This window comes from Entamoeba dispar, genomic scaffold (genome assembly GCF_000209125.1).
Source record: "Entamoeba dispar SAW760 scf_1105229457983 genomic scaffold, whole genome shotgun sequence".
Lineage (NCBI taxonomy): Eukaryota > Evosea > Mastigamoebida > Endamoebidae > Entamoeba > Entamoeba dispar.
The window spans coordinates 25,453-39,667 of NW_001852965.1; the positions used below are offsets into that span (position 1 = coordinate 25,453).

Consider the following 14,215-nt stretch of genomic DNA (forward strand, 5'->3'; position numbering starts at 1 on the left):
TCAAAGTGATAGTGTTATGTTAATATAACTTAATTTTTTCAAGTAATTAATAATTTTTGTATTAATCTATTGATGAGTATTATAATTTTAATATAATATTGTGCTCAGTTTTCTAACAAATTTTTATTCTTGTTTTATCTTAAAATTCAAATGCAGATCCCTCTACAAAGTGGTATTGAACCAAATGATTTCAAAAAACATAATTTATGTGTTCCTCAACATGAGTTAATTAAATGTACTGTTATTGGAGTTCAGTGTGTTGTATGTAGTTTTCCAGTTGCAGGAGAATCTTTTAAATGTCGTATTTGTGGAGCTAAAATTCATCCATCTTGTAAAGATAATTTTGTTATTCCATGTCATAGAGAAGAGAAGGCATTTGTTACAAGTGGATTAATTAACCACTTCCATCATTTAGAAATTACTACTTTTTCATCTCCAACATATTGTCAAATATGTGATGAACTTTTTGTTGGATTTGTTCAACAAGGATATCGATGTAGTTTATGTGGAATAACTTGCCATAGTAAATGTCTTAAGTATGTTAATGCTAATTGTAAACCGTATAAAGGAGAAACAGGGTTTTCACATTGTTTTTGTAAAGGTGTATCTGTTGGTGTAAAATGTAATATTTGTTCATCTCCATTAGTGGGAGGGTGTACGGGTGGATTAAAATGTAGTTGGTGTGGGTTAGTTTGTCATCAGTGTTGTGTAAGAAAAGCACCAAGGCAATGTAGTTATGGTGTATTATCACATATAATTATTCCACCAGATTATGTTGAAGAAAATGATAGAATGAAGTTAATAGAAAATTATGTTCCTAAAGTAATTGCTGTTAACAGTAAATCAGGAGGTCAAACTGGAAAAAGTGTTATTCAGTATTGTCTACGACTTCTTAATCCACTCCAAGTATTTGATATTCTTAATGGCTGGGATCTTCTTTTTGAATTTGTAGAAAAGTATCATGACAACTTTACATTAATTGTTGCAGGAGGGGATGGTACAATGGGATGGGCTATGAATGAATGTAAGAAACATAATGTATCTCCACAACTAGTTCCACTTCCATTAGGAACAGGAAATGATTTATCAAATACACTTGGATGGGGAAGTACATTTGATGGTGCTATGGAAACAGTAAAAAATTTACTTATTAAAATTGATAATTGTGCAGAAGTAAAACTTGATAGATGGAAAGTAATTTCTGAATCAGGAGGTGATGAAATTATTTTTAATAACTATTTTTCATTTGGATTAGATGCTGATATTGTTGCAGATTTTCATGCTCAAAGACAAGCAAATCCAAAAAAATTTGATAATGCACTCAAAAATAAAATGAATTATGGATTGTCTTATTTAAATGCAGTTAAACAATCTACACCTTTAAGTGAATCATTAACATTCACCGTTAATGGAAAACCACTTGATATAAGTTCATTAATAGGTATTTGTTTTCTTAATATTCCATTATATGGGGGAGGAGCTCACCCTTGGGGAGAGACTTCAGAACTTGATAGGATTAAAGGTTGGAAATCTCCAAGTCATGGGGATCAATTACTTGAGGTATTTGGATTTCTTGATCCAATTCATGTTATCAAGACATTAGCAGGTATTGTTCCAGGAACAAGAATAACACAATTAAATTCTATTATATTTATCGTTGAATCTGATAGTGTCAATTGTCAGTGTGATGGAGAGCCAGTACGTTTAGAACATGGAAAGTATGAAATTCAATTTGATTCACAAGTCCGATTCTTACGTAAATTTAATTAAAGTTTTTTTTTAATTAGAATACCTATAAAAATATATCGACTCTAAAAATAAATTAGATATAAAGTAAAAGTTTAAATTAAAATAGAAATTAGAGATAAATGTTGATATATTAAAAGTAGTTTGAATGAAGTTAAAAGAAATTCTGAAATTAAAAAACTCTTCTTCAAAGATTGTTTAAAGATAATTTTGTTGTTGTTTAGATTTCAATATTTTTATCGTTGTAAATGACTTTTAATAATATTGAATTGTTATGGTATTGAATTATAAAGAAAGTAGACTTTATAGGTTATTCTGTAGTTCAGTTAAGATAAAATCAATGAGACAGTTTAATCAATCAAATATAATTGAGATTAAGTGTACATAATTTATTCATATTTTTAAATAAGTTACAGTTGAAGTAATGTTAGTATAGTAGGAAGCATTTATTATAACTTTAACTTTATATTTGGTCATCAAAGAGTGAACCAAAATTAAATATAGATACAGTTGGATTTAAAAAGGTATTAACATAAAGTCTAGCTCTCAATTCACTTAACTATAATCACTTAAAAGATTTATAAATAATTTATTTTTATGTAAAAAAATAAATGAAACTTCCTATTTATTAGAAATAATTCATGTATATGGTTTGAGAATAGAGATTCATCGCAGTTTCATATTTCTTTGATGAGGTATCTAGTAATGGACATTTATTGTTGAATTTATTAGAAATCCAATAAATATTAAAATGAAGAAATGATAGTATTAATTAAAATGATATCTTTTGAAGAAGTCTCAGAGAAGAACAATAATGATAATGGATTAATAGATAAATTACTACAATGTATATTTCTATTTCAAGAGAATGCTTTTATGTTGGTATTATAAATGATTGAATTTAACTTAATGAACAGTTTGTTGAATGTTAATATAAGAAGGAACTTATAAAGAGTTTTGTACAACAGAAGACTTTTGTTATCTCAATTGTATTTATTTCAGTGCTAGATTAACAAGATAAATTTAAGTAATATTAGGAAGAACTAATACAATAAATTTAGTAAATGTAGAAATATAAATATCTCATTATATGTCTTAAACAAATACATTACGAAGTGAGTGATTCTTTTATAATAGGATTTACAATATGAACTCTTTTCAACTAAATGTTTGGAATAGATATGTTATAAAAAAATATTTTACAAGTAGTGGGTTTTTCTTAATACTGTAAACTAATATATAACACAACCAATTAATAAAATTTCTAACACAACCAGTCCAACAAAAACATCTTAGTAAATTTGATTTGTTAAATTAGATACTGTGTATTGCTTTAAGGTTTAAGAATTTAATGAGTCATCATCTTCAATTATTTCTAATAGTCATTACTTTGTTTGATTAATATCCCTTTCATTATGTAATTATTAACATATTTGTTAACACTATTCTTGTCTTCTTCAAATTCAATTTTTTTTGATTTATATATCCTTTAAACCAACCAAAAGAGGACTTAAAGAATATATTTAAAGAGTCTTGATTGTCATTTATGAAACAATAATAAAAATAAGTTTTTTAATCTTCTTCAGTAAACACATTAAATTTTCTATTGTTTTTGAATAGAACTCTCAAAAATAACAAAATTAGAAAAACAAAAAATAATGCTTTTCAATTATGCTGTTGTTTCCCAAATGTTTCTACAGATTGCAGCAGATCTTCTTACTAATCGCTTATTGTCATCTAATGGGACTAATAATTTCTTTATTACATTCTTTTGATATGGCCTTACTGCATCAATGCCATAAACAACACGAATACGGGTTAGTAAATCAATAATATCACATCGATATTTGATTGTTGTATCATTAATATAAAGAACATTAAAAAGTTTTGTTATGATTGAATCAAGTTCACTTTCTATTAATGACATTGGATATTGAGACACAGTTGGTAAAATATTAAATAATAAAACTACAACACTATCTATCTCATTTAAATGACTTGTTGGAACACAAATAATGTTAAATATTTTTAGTATAGTATTTTCATATGTTAATAACTTATCTGTTGGAAGTAAGGAGAAAAGAAGAATTATTAAATGGGCTTCTTCTACAGTAGTAACTTGATGTGATTCAATAAATCGTTCATAAACTAGATTGAACAATTCCTCTTTCCAATCCAATTCATTTTTCTTATTAATAGTATCAAACACAATCATTTCTTTTAAACATTCAATAGCTTTATTATTCATTTGACATAGTTCTTCAATAAATATTGGTGTAGATTGTTTATTTGATTCATGAGAATCTATTTCTTGAATAGTTTTGTATCCATTAAAATATTCCTTATTTTGTTCAAGTACATGAGGTATAGTAGTTGTTAGTTTAGTAATAAGGAGTGAATATATAGCAATAGTGTCTTTATCCACTTCTTTTACTTCATTTAAATAAACTATTAAATTTTCTGGTTGATAGAATTGAAGTAAAGAAGGAAGTATTAGTAATAATCTTGAATGTTCTTTTAATTGACTTAATACACCTTCAGTTAATTCTGAGATTTTCTTAGAGCTAAGAATCGAATGAAGACGACTAAGTCTATTCATCAAGGTGTTGAATAATGGTGATAAGATTCCATTAGTAATAACAATAAATACCGGAATACAATGGTTAACATATACATCTAAACAGTTGAATGGAAGAGCATCTGATAATATAGATTGAAAAACTGGAACGTATTCATTAGTTTGTAAAGTTGGAATTAATTTCAAAAGTTGTTCAAATAATTTAGGACTATGAAGTGCAATACCACTAACAAGTTCAAGGTTTGTAATAATTTTATTTGCTGGTAATAATGAAATCATAATATCTTCTTCTTTTTCAAATAGTCTTTGTAATATTGGGATAGCATCATGACATTTACTTTCACTTAACTCAATAGCATTTTGAAATGGAACCATTCGTTGTTCACCAATAAGATTTAATAAAGCTAATGACACATCTATATCTAAAAGACTAACAAAACATGGATGTGATGGTGTTGCTAATATATGGAGATCCCATGCAATTTGCCCTTTAACACAATCTAATAATGGCATTCCTTCAATAATACGTTGATAAATTAAACGAACAATAAAGAGTTCTCTTTCAAACTGCTCTTTAGGACGGTCATCAGCATCTTGCAGTTGATCATGGAAACATTGAATGAAAATAGGAACAAATAATTTAAAGAATTTTTCTGATTTCTTTGTAAGTTCTTCTAACAGTCCATTTACAAAATTAATAATAATTTCATCTGTTTCTGACATCATTCTCAAACAAAACATTTTAATATTTTCCATTAAACTTTTAGAATGAAAATCATCTAATGAACAAAAGTATGATGCAATTGCAAATGCAAATTCATTAACTTCAACAACACCAACAGTAGAAATATTTTGTTCTATTGATTCCCAAATATGTGTAAAATATGCATAAACATATTTTAATTCAAATCGTTGAATACAAAAATAAATAGCCTTTAATGCTTCTAACTTAATACTTGATAAATCAGCGTCAAGTTTATCTAATAAAAATGGTAATGCAAATTGAGCATAAATTGGTGCTGAAACAAATGCATCTAATATTTTATTTGTTAAATCTATTCTTAATGCTTCATCCCCTTTTGGTGGATATAAAATAGGAAAATAAGCTGATGCACAGTCAAATAATAATGGTGCTGAATCTGCGTCAATTTCATTTTTTTGAGAAACCAATTTAATAAGGTCAAATACTTCTTTAAGACATTCAGGATCACGTTCTAATTCTATTAATTGAACACATGTGTCTATTACCTCTGTTGCTTGATAATAGTTAATAAAGACTTTGTAGAATTGATATAATAATATTCTTACTTCTTTTGTATACAATTGAGTTCTCATACATGAGTATGCCGTTGCAATTTCATTAATAATTTCATCAGATGGTTTCCTTGTTACTAACTGAAGTAGTGCTGTCAAAATTGGTTCTAAACATTCAGCATCAACTAAACGACTAGCTAAATAATCAATAAATACATTTTTTGATTCTTCTTTTAATGGATATTTAATTAAACAATATGTTAATAAAGATGTAGCTCTGAACCTTATTCTTTCGTCTTCACTTGGTAAAGTATCACCCAAGTCGGTAACAAGAGAATTGACGTTATAATTACTTTTCATTAATTGGTCTATTATTTCATACCCTTCTTTAATAACTTTTGGACTTTCTATAAACTCATTTAACTGTTGTGCGGGTGTACTCATGGTTAGTGATTTAGTATTTAAAGTTTGTTTCTATTGAAGTTTTTGATTATAAATTTAAATCACCTGAATTAACAAATCTTTTTTTTTTTTATTTTTTTCATATGAAAGTGTTATTAAAAACAAAAAAATTTTAATTATTTGTTACGTGTATTTGTTTCTTTTAACTATTAATAAATAATGTTATTCTCTAACTTCTACTAAAAAAATCAAAGAAATAGCAGAAACACTTCCAAATATTCAACAATCAATTGATGATATTAATAAACAATATCATTATTATTTAGGATGTATTAAAAATGAAATATTTGAAATAAAACCAGATGAAACATATTCAGAAGCTATTAAAAGAGGAGAAGGAATATTTGATAGGATTGATGAAACAGAAAGAAGAAGAAAACTAATAATAGAAAAAAGTCAAGAAACTATTAAAGTAGTTGAAATAATAAAGAATCAAATGAACAAAATAATAGAAGAATGTAATTCAGATTCTGAAATACTAATTAAAACACGGAATGAAATAATTAATAAAATCATTTCAATTGAAGAAATGGATATGAAAGATAAACTATTCAGAACACCAGAAGAAAAAGATAAAATCACCCAATCATTTAACAAGAAGAAAGAAGAATGGAAAACATATTACAGTGATTATGAAGAGAAAAAGAAGATAATAGAAAGAATGAAAGGAATGAATACAAATGAAGAAATTGAACAACTAGAAGAATGGACAGAAAGAAGAATATTTAATATAATATTTGATTCAGATATTGATAATTGGAAACAGAATACATCAGTATTTAATCAAAGAATAATAAACAAAGAATATAATAATTATTATTGAAGATACAAATGGAAATAAATTTGGAGGGTATATTAATTCTAAAATTAATAAAGTTAATAAATATACAAATGATTCAAACTCATTTTTATTTTCATTAGAAACAAAATGAAGAATAAAAGGAATGTTAAAATTTGATATTAAACAACTAAGATATGCATTTTATTTATATGACCAATCAAGTGATATTTGTTTTCATTTGAATTATATTAAAAGAATAAGTTTGTGTTATAAAGAAAATTATAAAAAAATTTATAAACAATATTTGTTTAAATGTAAAGGAAATTATTAAATACATGACTGTGAGGTACTAGCAGACCATAAAGTATTAACACTCCTTCATTTTTCTAAATGGTAATTTTTGAATACTTCAAGATGTAATTTGTTTAGTTTCTAATAATGGAATATTTTTCATTAAAAGTAGGGGTAAGTAATATAAAACAAAAGTTTAATATAACAACTAATTAAAGAGGATTAGAATTTCTCAAGTCATATGAAAAAATTAAACGTCTTTCAAGCAATAATTTCACTCCTCTAAAAAGATTTCGATAAATATCATTGCCAAGAAGTTTTATTCTTTCTCTTAGTACTTTTATTAACAATACATTTATTTAAAAACACTTAACAAATAACTTTGTATGTTTATAAAAAAACCATAAATTTATCTAATTGTTTTCTGGTATTACCAAAAAAGTTAAATGAAACTAATAACTTAATATTTAGATTTGACAAATAAAAAACAAATTTTATTTATAATTCCAAAATCAATTTTTAGGTTTTCTTTTATTCATGAACATTTTAACTTTATACTTTTATTCTTAATTGAAAAAATATGAAAAAAAAGAACTTCTAGTTGAACATAATGTTCTCTTTTCCAAAAGATCTCAACGATGTTCCTTTGAGCTATCATTTACAAATTTACAGTCAAAGTTATTCATCTAAATCAATTCAACATCATGAATTTCTTATTAAACCAACATATCAAATACGTAAAGAAGAAGATTTAAAAATCAAAGAATGTCAAAAAGAAGATTGCCCTGAACCTAATTATCACTTTTTTGAAGAATTAGATTTACAGAAACAGTATGAACGGATAGTTCAATTATTAGATCCAAAAGAAGATAATCATTTATCTCAATTAGAAATCAAAGAAAAAACTAAAAATTACTCTAAAACAGAAATTAAATCAGGTCAAACAGAAGATAAAAAAGAAATAATATATCAAAAAATTGAAGAAATCAAGTCTTTAGAAAGAATAGGAAAGAAAGAACGAAAAATGAAAATTAAGGAAAGTAAAATCAATACGAATTATTCAACACGAAAAGACATAAAAAATAATCGAAATATCAAACAAGATGAAAAGAAAAAAGAAGAAAAAGAGAGTGAAAAACAATTTGAAACTATTGCAAAAGAGTTAAACATTAATCATGTAGAAGAATCACCTAAAACCAACGAAATTTTTATTGATAAAGAAAATGAGATAATAACAGAAATCAATGAAACTACTGAATTTCATAAAATATCACATTTTAATGAAATAAACAAAACGATTAATGACGTATTGGAAAAGACTTCTTTTATAGGTAATGACAAAGAAAAAGTTAAAGTAATAACTCAGCAACCAGAAGAAAAAGTTATTGAAATTACCAAAGAACACAACACTCAGTTTAAAGAAAGTCCAGGGAAGTATAAAAGAAAAAATAATAAATCAAAAAAGCCAATAAAGAAAAGAAATATTGAAATTCCAAAAGTTATAGATGAACTCCCTTTCAAAGGTTCTAGCAAGAATGTTTCTAATCACACTGACTTAAAACCTCCTATTACTAAAAAAAATAAAAAAAATGAAAAGACTGATTTATTAAGTCAACTTGAACAAACTTGGAAATCTGGTGTTATGATGTTGATCATATTTATTGTTCTTTTTACTGCTTTATCCATTTGGAATGATGTATTAAATGAAATGATGTATTAGTTTTTAATTCGTTTTTGAATTAGTATTGTAATATATAACATTATCATAGTAAAAAAAAAACAAAAAAAAAGAACCAAAAAATCAAATTAAATGGAACAATTAGTGAAAACAATTAATTCTCAGATCAATGCACTAATGTCTGGTTCTTATAAATATGACTTTGATAATGTTATTAAAAGAATGAGAAAAAGTTTTATGAAATTCTATCCGACATATGTTGTAGTTTATTATTACAGTATGTTAGTGACAACGTTTGTTTTATTAATTTTAATTTTTTTGTACTATTTATTGAACTTTTTGTAGTATAGTCTTTAAATCATTATATCCTTGCGTATTAGCTACTTTTATTATAGCAGTTCTTGGAACATTTTTACTTTCTATGAACCTTAAATTATCTATCAATTCAATTAGTTATCATTTTAATGGAATTAGTTATTTCATTTGTTGTATAATTATTCCAGGAATAATTTCTTTGTTTGTAGGTTGTCTAGACAAATTTATTATTTCTTCTTTGTTACCTCTAACAACGATAATCTTTCATTCTATGACTTACACGAAACCTTCCCCCATTAAAATTATTGTTAATTAACAAAATTTTTTTTATTCTTTTTAATTTCTTTTAAGTAGAAAATCAAAATTGTTAATCTTGCAAAAATTACTATTTATTAACATTGAGGTTAAAGAAACTTATTTAAGAAATTCTTAATACTACGAAAACTGCATATCAATAAAACAATAATTATTTTTGTTATTGTTAATCCTGATGCTTTACACCTGGTCATTTCGAATTTAAAATCCATAATGAAATTATCTTCATCACTAATAAGCAAAGAAAACTCCTCGATAAAAACTGATGTGCTAACCCCTTTAAAACTTAGATATAAATTCAGTCATGTAGATCTTAAAGTAATTTAGAATACTAAAAATAAATTTTATTCTTCATTAAAGAGTATAATAGATAGAGAGTGATTTGAGTAGTGTTTTGTTAAATATATTTATTAGTGTAAAAAGAGATCAAAGTAATGTTTCAAAGTGTTTCTTTGAAATACCAAAATATTCTTCATATGATATGTTTAACAATTGAGTGTAATAAAAGTAAAATGAGTATCAAATCTTGTTATTTTATATAATTTGATTGTTCTATAAAAACAAAGGAAACTTGATAAGAAAAACACAAATAATTTAAAAAAGTCATAAAAGTCTAAGGTTAGAACAACGAAAATATGATGACAAACTTCAAAAATTGATATCGAATTTATGGGGTTACCAAAGAATACAACAGTGTAAACAAGATTCATTTCATAACAAATTACAGAAAAGTATTCCAACAACCTTTAACAAACTAACAGTTAAACATAGTCCCCAGAGTATTCTTTTTATAAAACAAATAGTACATAAATAAAAACAATTTTTTTAGTAAAATAATAGTTAATACATACTATTAACGATATTTACTTACTTATTCTTGTTTTCATTGTTTTGAGAAGTTATAATAATATAATTATTGTTGGTTTTTTCATCAGTCTCTGTTTTAATAAAGTCTTTTGTAGATGCTATAGGTTATGAGTTTATATCCTTAAAACTCCAATCTTTATATGAATAATACATATTATCTTTTATTTATATTATTTGTACTGTTATTGTTATTATATCTAAATCATTTTCTATTTTTTTAATTTTTTATTGATTATTTATGATTAAATCAAACAGTATTTATCATAACTTAAATTCTTATTTATCTCATATTTATATTTTTTATTTTATAATATTTTGTATTTATTTAATTTATTAAAATACTTAGTTATTAATTTTTTCATTTTAAATAATGGTTACATCAATAATATGTGTTTTACTTTGTTTATTTTCATGAGGATATGTATACGATCTTCTTGTAGATTTAATATATTTCATTTTTATAAGTATTTTAATAAGTGATTATAGTTAAACAATCTATTGACATTATATAATGAAGTAGATATTGTATATTTATATTTTGTATTTCTTTATGATATTTACTGATTATAGATTTAAATATTTCTTGGTTTGTATATTTATATTATCAATTTTTCTTTTCTTTACCATTTTAATACTAATAATATTGATATAGATGTTATATTATTTATATAATATTTACATTATTTTATATTTTAATTATGTGTTATATCTAGTTTTCTTGATCTAGTTATTAGTTTGTTTTCTTGTATTATTAATATTTGAATATATTCATTCAATTCAATATTTAATATCAATATTTTTAAATTACTATCATTATCATTATATTCATTCTTTCATATGTTTACAAAATCTGTTGATTTTTTATTATTCATTTATTTTCTCTTCTTTCGTTATTTCTTTATTCTCTCTTTTATTTTCTTTATAAAATATTCATTCACTTCATTATTCATTCTTGATATTCATTATTTTATTTCTATTATTTTATTCATTTCTTATGTTTGTGATTTCTATTCATTTTCAATTAAACTCTAATTATTTCTTTTCGAATTTCATCTCTTCAACTCATTAATCATAATCAATAACAATTTCATGATGTATATAATCAATTTCTTGATAACATTTTAGAATAAAATACTTTTCTTATTTGTATTTCAATTTATTCTAATTCACATAAATTCAATTTCAATATAGAACCAATACATAATTCGTGAATTAACATCAATATTTATTATTGTATTATATTAATACTACTTTTTATATTGTTGTTATATTTTATTATTTCTTTTTTTCATTTGATTATTATTCTATTTTATTTTTCTGTATTTAATCTATTCACTAGTTCTATTCATATATTTATATTTAATATTAACAATTATTTGTGTGTTATTTCTTATTTCTACTTATAAATTTTCATTTATCATTATTTACTTTATTATTAATTGTTTTAAATATTCTTGTATTTATATTATTTGTAATTATCATGTCTTATTTGAACTTATAATTATTTTAAATCAACAATATAAATTAAATGATTTATTCATATGTTTATATTGTTTTGTTGATTACATATAATTAATTTTTGAAATTTTCATTAAATATAATATTATAAATCATTAGATAACATGAATATGAGAAAATATATCTCATTTGAGTATTCATGTTTCAATATTTATATCATTAATTGTGTTATTAGAATCATATAATAGTCGTATTTTTAATTCATCATGTATTTTCAATTATATCTTCTTGATTATTATAATATTTAATCATTTTATTATCTAAAAATGATTTACATTATCATATGATTTCTTGGTCTCATTGTATATTTCTATAAATTTTAATTATAATAATAATATAATTTCAATTAATCATTCTTTATTTGTATATGAAAAACTCTTACATCAAAGTTGTGTTTCTTTTATTTGTTTTATTTTATTATTTATGAATAATTTTTATTCAGTTTTATATTTAATAAATGTAATAAATTCATTTAATATATAACTTAAATATGTAGCATGTTTGTAATTATTGTGATTTAATTGATCTCATTCTTTGTATATTAATATATTCATTCATCTTAGAATTCAATTTATATATTTAATTATTATTAAAACGAATTTTTTATTATTCTTTTATTGATTAAGATATTTTTATCAAAAACCATTCAACTAAATCGGTCGTTGATTTTTCCAATTTTTTTTGTTCATTTGATTATTGTTCTATTTCTTCATCTGTTATTTTATTTATTTCTCCATTTCTATTCATAAGTATGTTATTTCTTCTATTAATGATTCATTTATATCAATTTTTCTTCATTATCATATGTTTCTATCTAAAATTCCAATGTATTTTATTTTGTTGAAAACTCTGTTATTTATGATTTTTTCTTTGCAGAAGTCTCATTAGTAATAGACTCGAATTGATTTATTTCTTGTTTTCTGTTTTAAACCACAATTAAATTTTATGAATAACTTCAGCATTTTTTCTAGTTTATTGATTTTATGATTGTTTATTTGTATTTTAATATTATTCTTTATTAATTTTCTATTTTTCTTTAATTAATATAGATTTTAACAGTTAAGTATGTGAATATATTATTAATAAAATGAGTTATTTGTTGGTTAATTAAATTTAATTCATTATGATACTTTTTTACATATTTCATTATATTTATTTGAATATTTTATTTCGATGTTTTTTAAATTAATCACTTTTTCATCAATTAATGCTATTTTTTATTAAAACTATTATTTATTTGATATTTTGTTATTAATAGAAGTCTTAATAATTTCTTTCATTTATTTTATTATTGTATTTTTATTTCCATGTATCCATTCTTGTATATTCTTTATCTTTTTTCTATTATAGTTTCTTCTATTTTTGGATTATATTTCATAATTTATTTCTTTTTATTCATTTTATCTTTATTATATTATATCTTTTATTTCTTCATTTCTTTTTTCTTTCTACTTCTTTTACTTCTCCATTAACTTTGTCGTATGCACATATATTAAATTCTTTCTTTTTAATGAGTGTTTATTGTTTATATGCCTATTATTAATTTCATTTCTGTAAAACAATATTCATTTCTAACTAAGTTCATTATTCTTTTAATTTATCAACAACACCATTCTTTCGTCATTAATTTAACATATTTCATATACTCTATTTCCTGGATTTTTCTTAAATGTTCAAATATAGAATAGTAAATTCAGTTATCAATATTTATAAATAACAAGTAACAATGTTGGATAAAGATTTTACAATTCTTTCTTAATGATATTCAACCATTTAGATAATTATTTAAATATAATTTGTTGTAATTTTTATAAATAATTTGTGATGTTGGTTCATAAGAATTTCTTCTTCACTTCAGAAAAAGAACAGGAGGGTATAGAACAAGAAGGATAATCAATCTAAAATAAAATGAAAATGGAGACAGTTAAAGAAACAATTAAAGTAAAAACAAAATAAAATAAGAAATAATAAAGATAATAATCAAAAGAAATAAATAAGTAAAAGATATAAAACTATAAGAATAATAAATATTAAAGGAAAATAACACAAAATTAAATAATTAGAGATTAAATAATTTAATTCTTTTTATTAGGTTAATATTTTATTGATCTATTTCACATATTGAATATTAAGTAATTTTACTAATAGTATTAATGTATTGGAATGTAATATATTTTGTATTCATGAATAGTTTTGTAAGTTTTATTAATACAATAATAATAAATAAAAAAGAAATATAAAGAGAAGCACTACTGGTCTAGTGGTAGAATATCACCCTCCCAAGGTGAAGATCCGGGTTCGATTCCCGGGTAGTGCATTTTTTTATTTTTATATTATTTATTTTTAAATACTTAGATTTTTTTTTATTGATTTTCATTTTATTTTAAATAATATACATTATAATTCTAAA

At 22.9% G+C, this 14,215-nt stretch overlaps 3 protein-coding genes across 3 annotated transcripts, besides 33 other annotated features; 2 read left to right on the forward strand and 1 right to left on the reverse strand.

The window, feature by feature from the left end:
• Positions 1-19: 19 nt before the first annotated feature.
• Positions 20-100: a sequence feature (AT_rich).
• Positions 101-150: 50 nt separating this feature from the next.
• Positions 151-1,770, forward strand: EDI_285750 (diacylglycerol kinase, putative; the record flags this gene model as incomplete). Its single annotated transcript, XM_001734175.1, has 1 exon — positions 151-1,770. The coding sequence occupies one exon, from the start codon at positions 151-153 to the stop codon at positions 1,768-1,770; it is 1,620 nt and encodes a 539-aa protein (XP_001734227.1).
• Positions 1,758-1,786: a sequence feature (AT_rich).
• Positions 1,787-1,812: 26 nt separating this feature from the next.
• Positions 1,813-1,854: a sequence feature (AT_rich).
• Positions 1,855-2,322: 468 nt separating this feature from the next.
• Positions 2,323-2,359: a sequence feature (AT_rich).
• Positions 2,360-3,415: 1,056 nt separating this feature from the next.
• On the reverse strand, positions 3,416-6,022 carry EDI_285760 (DNA repair/transcription protein met18/mms19, putative; the record flags this gene model as incomplete). The annotated part of the gene is made up of 1 exon (XM_001734176.1): positions 3,416-6,022. One exon carries the CDS (start codon positions 6,020-6,022, stop codon positions 3,416-3,418), a length of 2,607 nt encoding a protein of 868 aa, XP_001734228.1.
• Positions 6,023-6,100: 78 nt separating this feature from the next.
• Positions 6,101-6,162: a sequence feature (AT_rich).
• Positions 6,163-6,228: 66 nt separating this feature from the next.
• Positions 6,229-7,144: a repeat region.
• Positions 7,145-7,590: 446 nt separating this feature from the next.
• Positions 7,591-7,618: a sequence feature (AT_rich).
• Positions 7,619-7,722: 104 nt separating this feature from the next.
• Positions 7,723-8,832, forward strand: EDI_285770 (uncharacterized protein; the record flags this gene model as incomplete). Its single annotated transcript, XM_001734177.1, has 1 exon — positions 7,723-8,832. One exon carries the CDS (start codon positions 7,723-7,725, stop codon positions 8,830-8,832), a length of 1,110 nt encoding a protein of 369 aa, XP_001734229.1.
• Positions 8,111-8,250: a microsatellite.
• A 256-nt stretch (positions 8,833-9,088) lies between the features above and the next one.
• Positions 9,089-9,110: a sequence feature (AT_rich).
• A 290-nt stretch (positions 9,111-9,400) lies between these two features.
• Positions 9,401-9,448: a sequence feature (AT_rich).
• A 990-nt stretch (positions 9,449-10,438) lies between these two features.
• Positions 10,439-10,613: a microsatellite.
• Positions 10,490-10,651: a microsatellite.
• A 76-nt stretch (positions 10,652-10,727) lies between these two features.
• Positions 10,728-10,763: a sequence feature (AT_rich).
• Positions 10,764-10,810: 47 nt separating this feature from the next.
• Positions 10,811-10,910: a microsatellite.
• A 29-nt stretch (positions 10,911-10,939) lies between these two features.
• Positions 10,940-10,989: a microsatellite.
• Positions 10,990-11,033: 44 nt separating this feature from the next.
• Positions 11,034-11,094: a sequence feature (AT_rich).
• Positions 11,095-11,109: 15 nt separating this feature from the next.
• Positions 11,110-11,281: a microsatellite.
• Positions 11,146-11,330: a microsatellite.
• Positions 11,331-11,515: 185 nt separating this feature from the next.
• Positions 11,516-11,617: a microsatellite.
• Positions 11,541-11,725: a microsatellite.
• Positions 11,624-11,795: a microsatellite.
• An 8-nt stretch (positions 11,796-11,803) lies between these two features.
• Positions 11,804-11,898: a sequence feature (AT_rich).
• A 138-nt stretch (positions 11,899-12,036) lies between these two features.
• Positions 12,037-12,073: a sequence feature (AT_rich).
• A 35-nt stretch (positions 12,074-12,108) lies between these two features.
• Positions 12,109-12,156: a sequence feature (AT_rich).
• A 47-nt stretch (positions 12,157-12,203) lies between these two features.
• Positions 12,204-12,297: a sequence feature (AT_rich).
• A 76-nt stretch (positions 12,298-12,373) lies between these two features.
• Positions 12,374-12,441: a sequence feature (AT_rich).
• A 40-nt stretch (positions 12,442-12,481) lies between these two features.
• Positions 12,482-12,587: a microsatellite.
• A 208-nt stretch (positions 12,588-12,795) lies between these two features.
• Positions 12,796-13,062: a sequence feature (AT_rich).
• Positions 13,063-13,084: 22 nt separating this feature from the next.
• Positions 13,085-13,268: a microsatellite.
• A 314-nt stretch (positions 13,269-13,582) lies between these two features.
• Positions 13,583-13,626: a sequence feature (AT_rich).
• Positions 13,627-13,704: 78 nt separating this feature from the next.
• Positions 13,705-13,879: a microsatellite.
• Positions 13,880-14,005: 126 nt separating this feature from the next.
• Positions 14,006-14,046: a sequence feature (AT_rich).
• Positions 14,047-14,122: 76 nt separating this feature from the next.
• Positions 14,123-14,191: a microsatellite.
• Between the last annotated feature and the right edge of the window lie 24 nt (positions 14,192-14,215).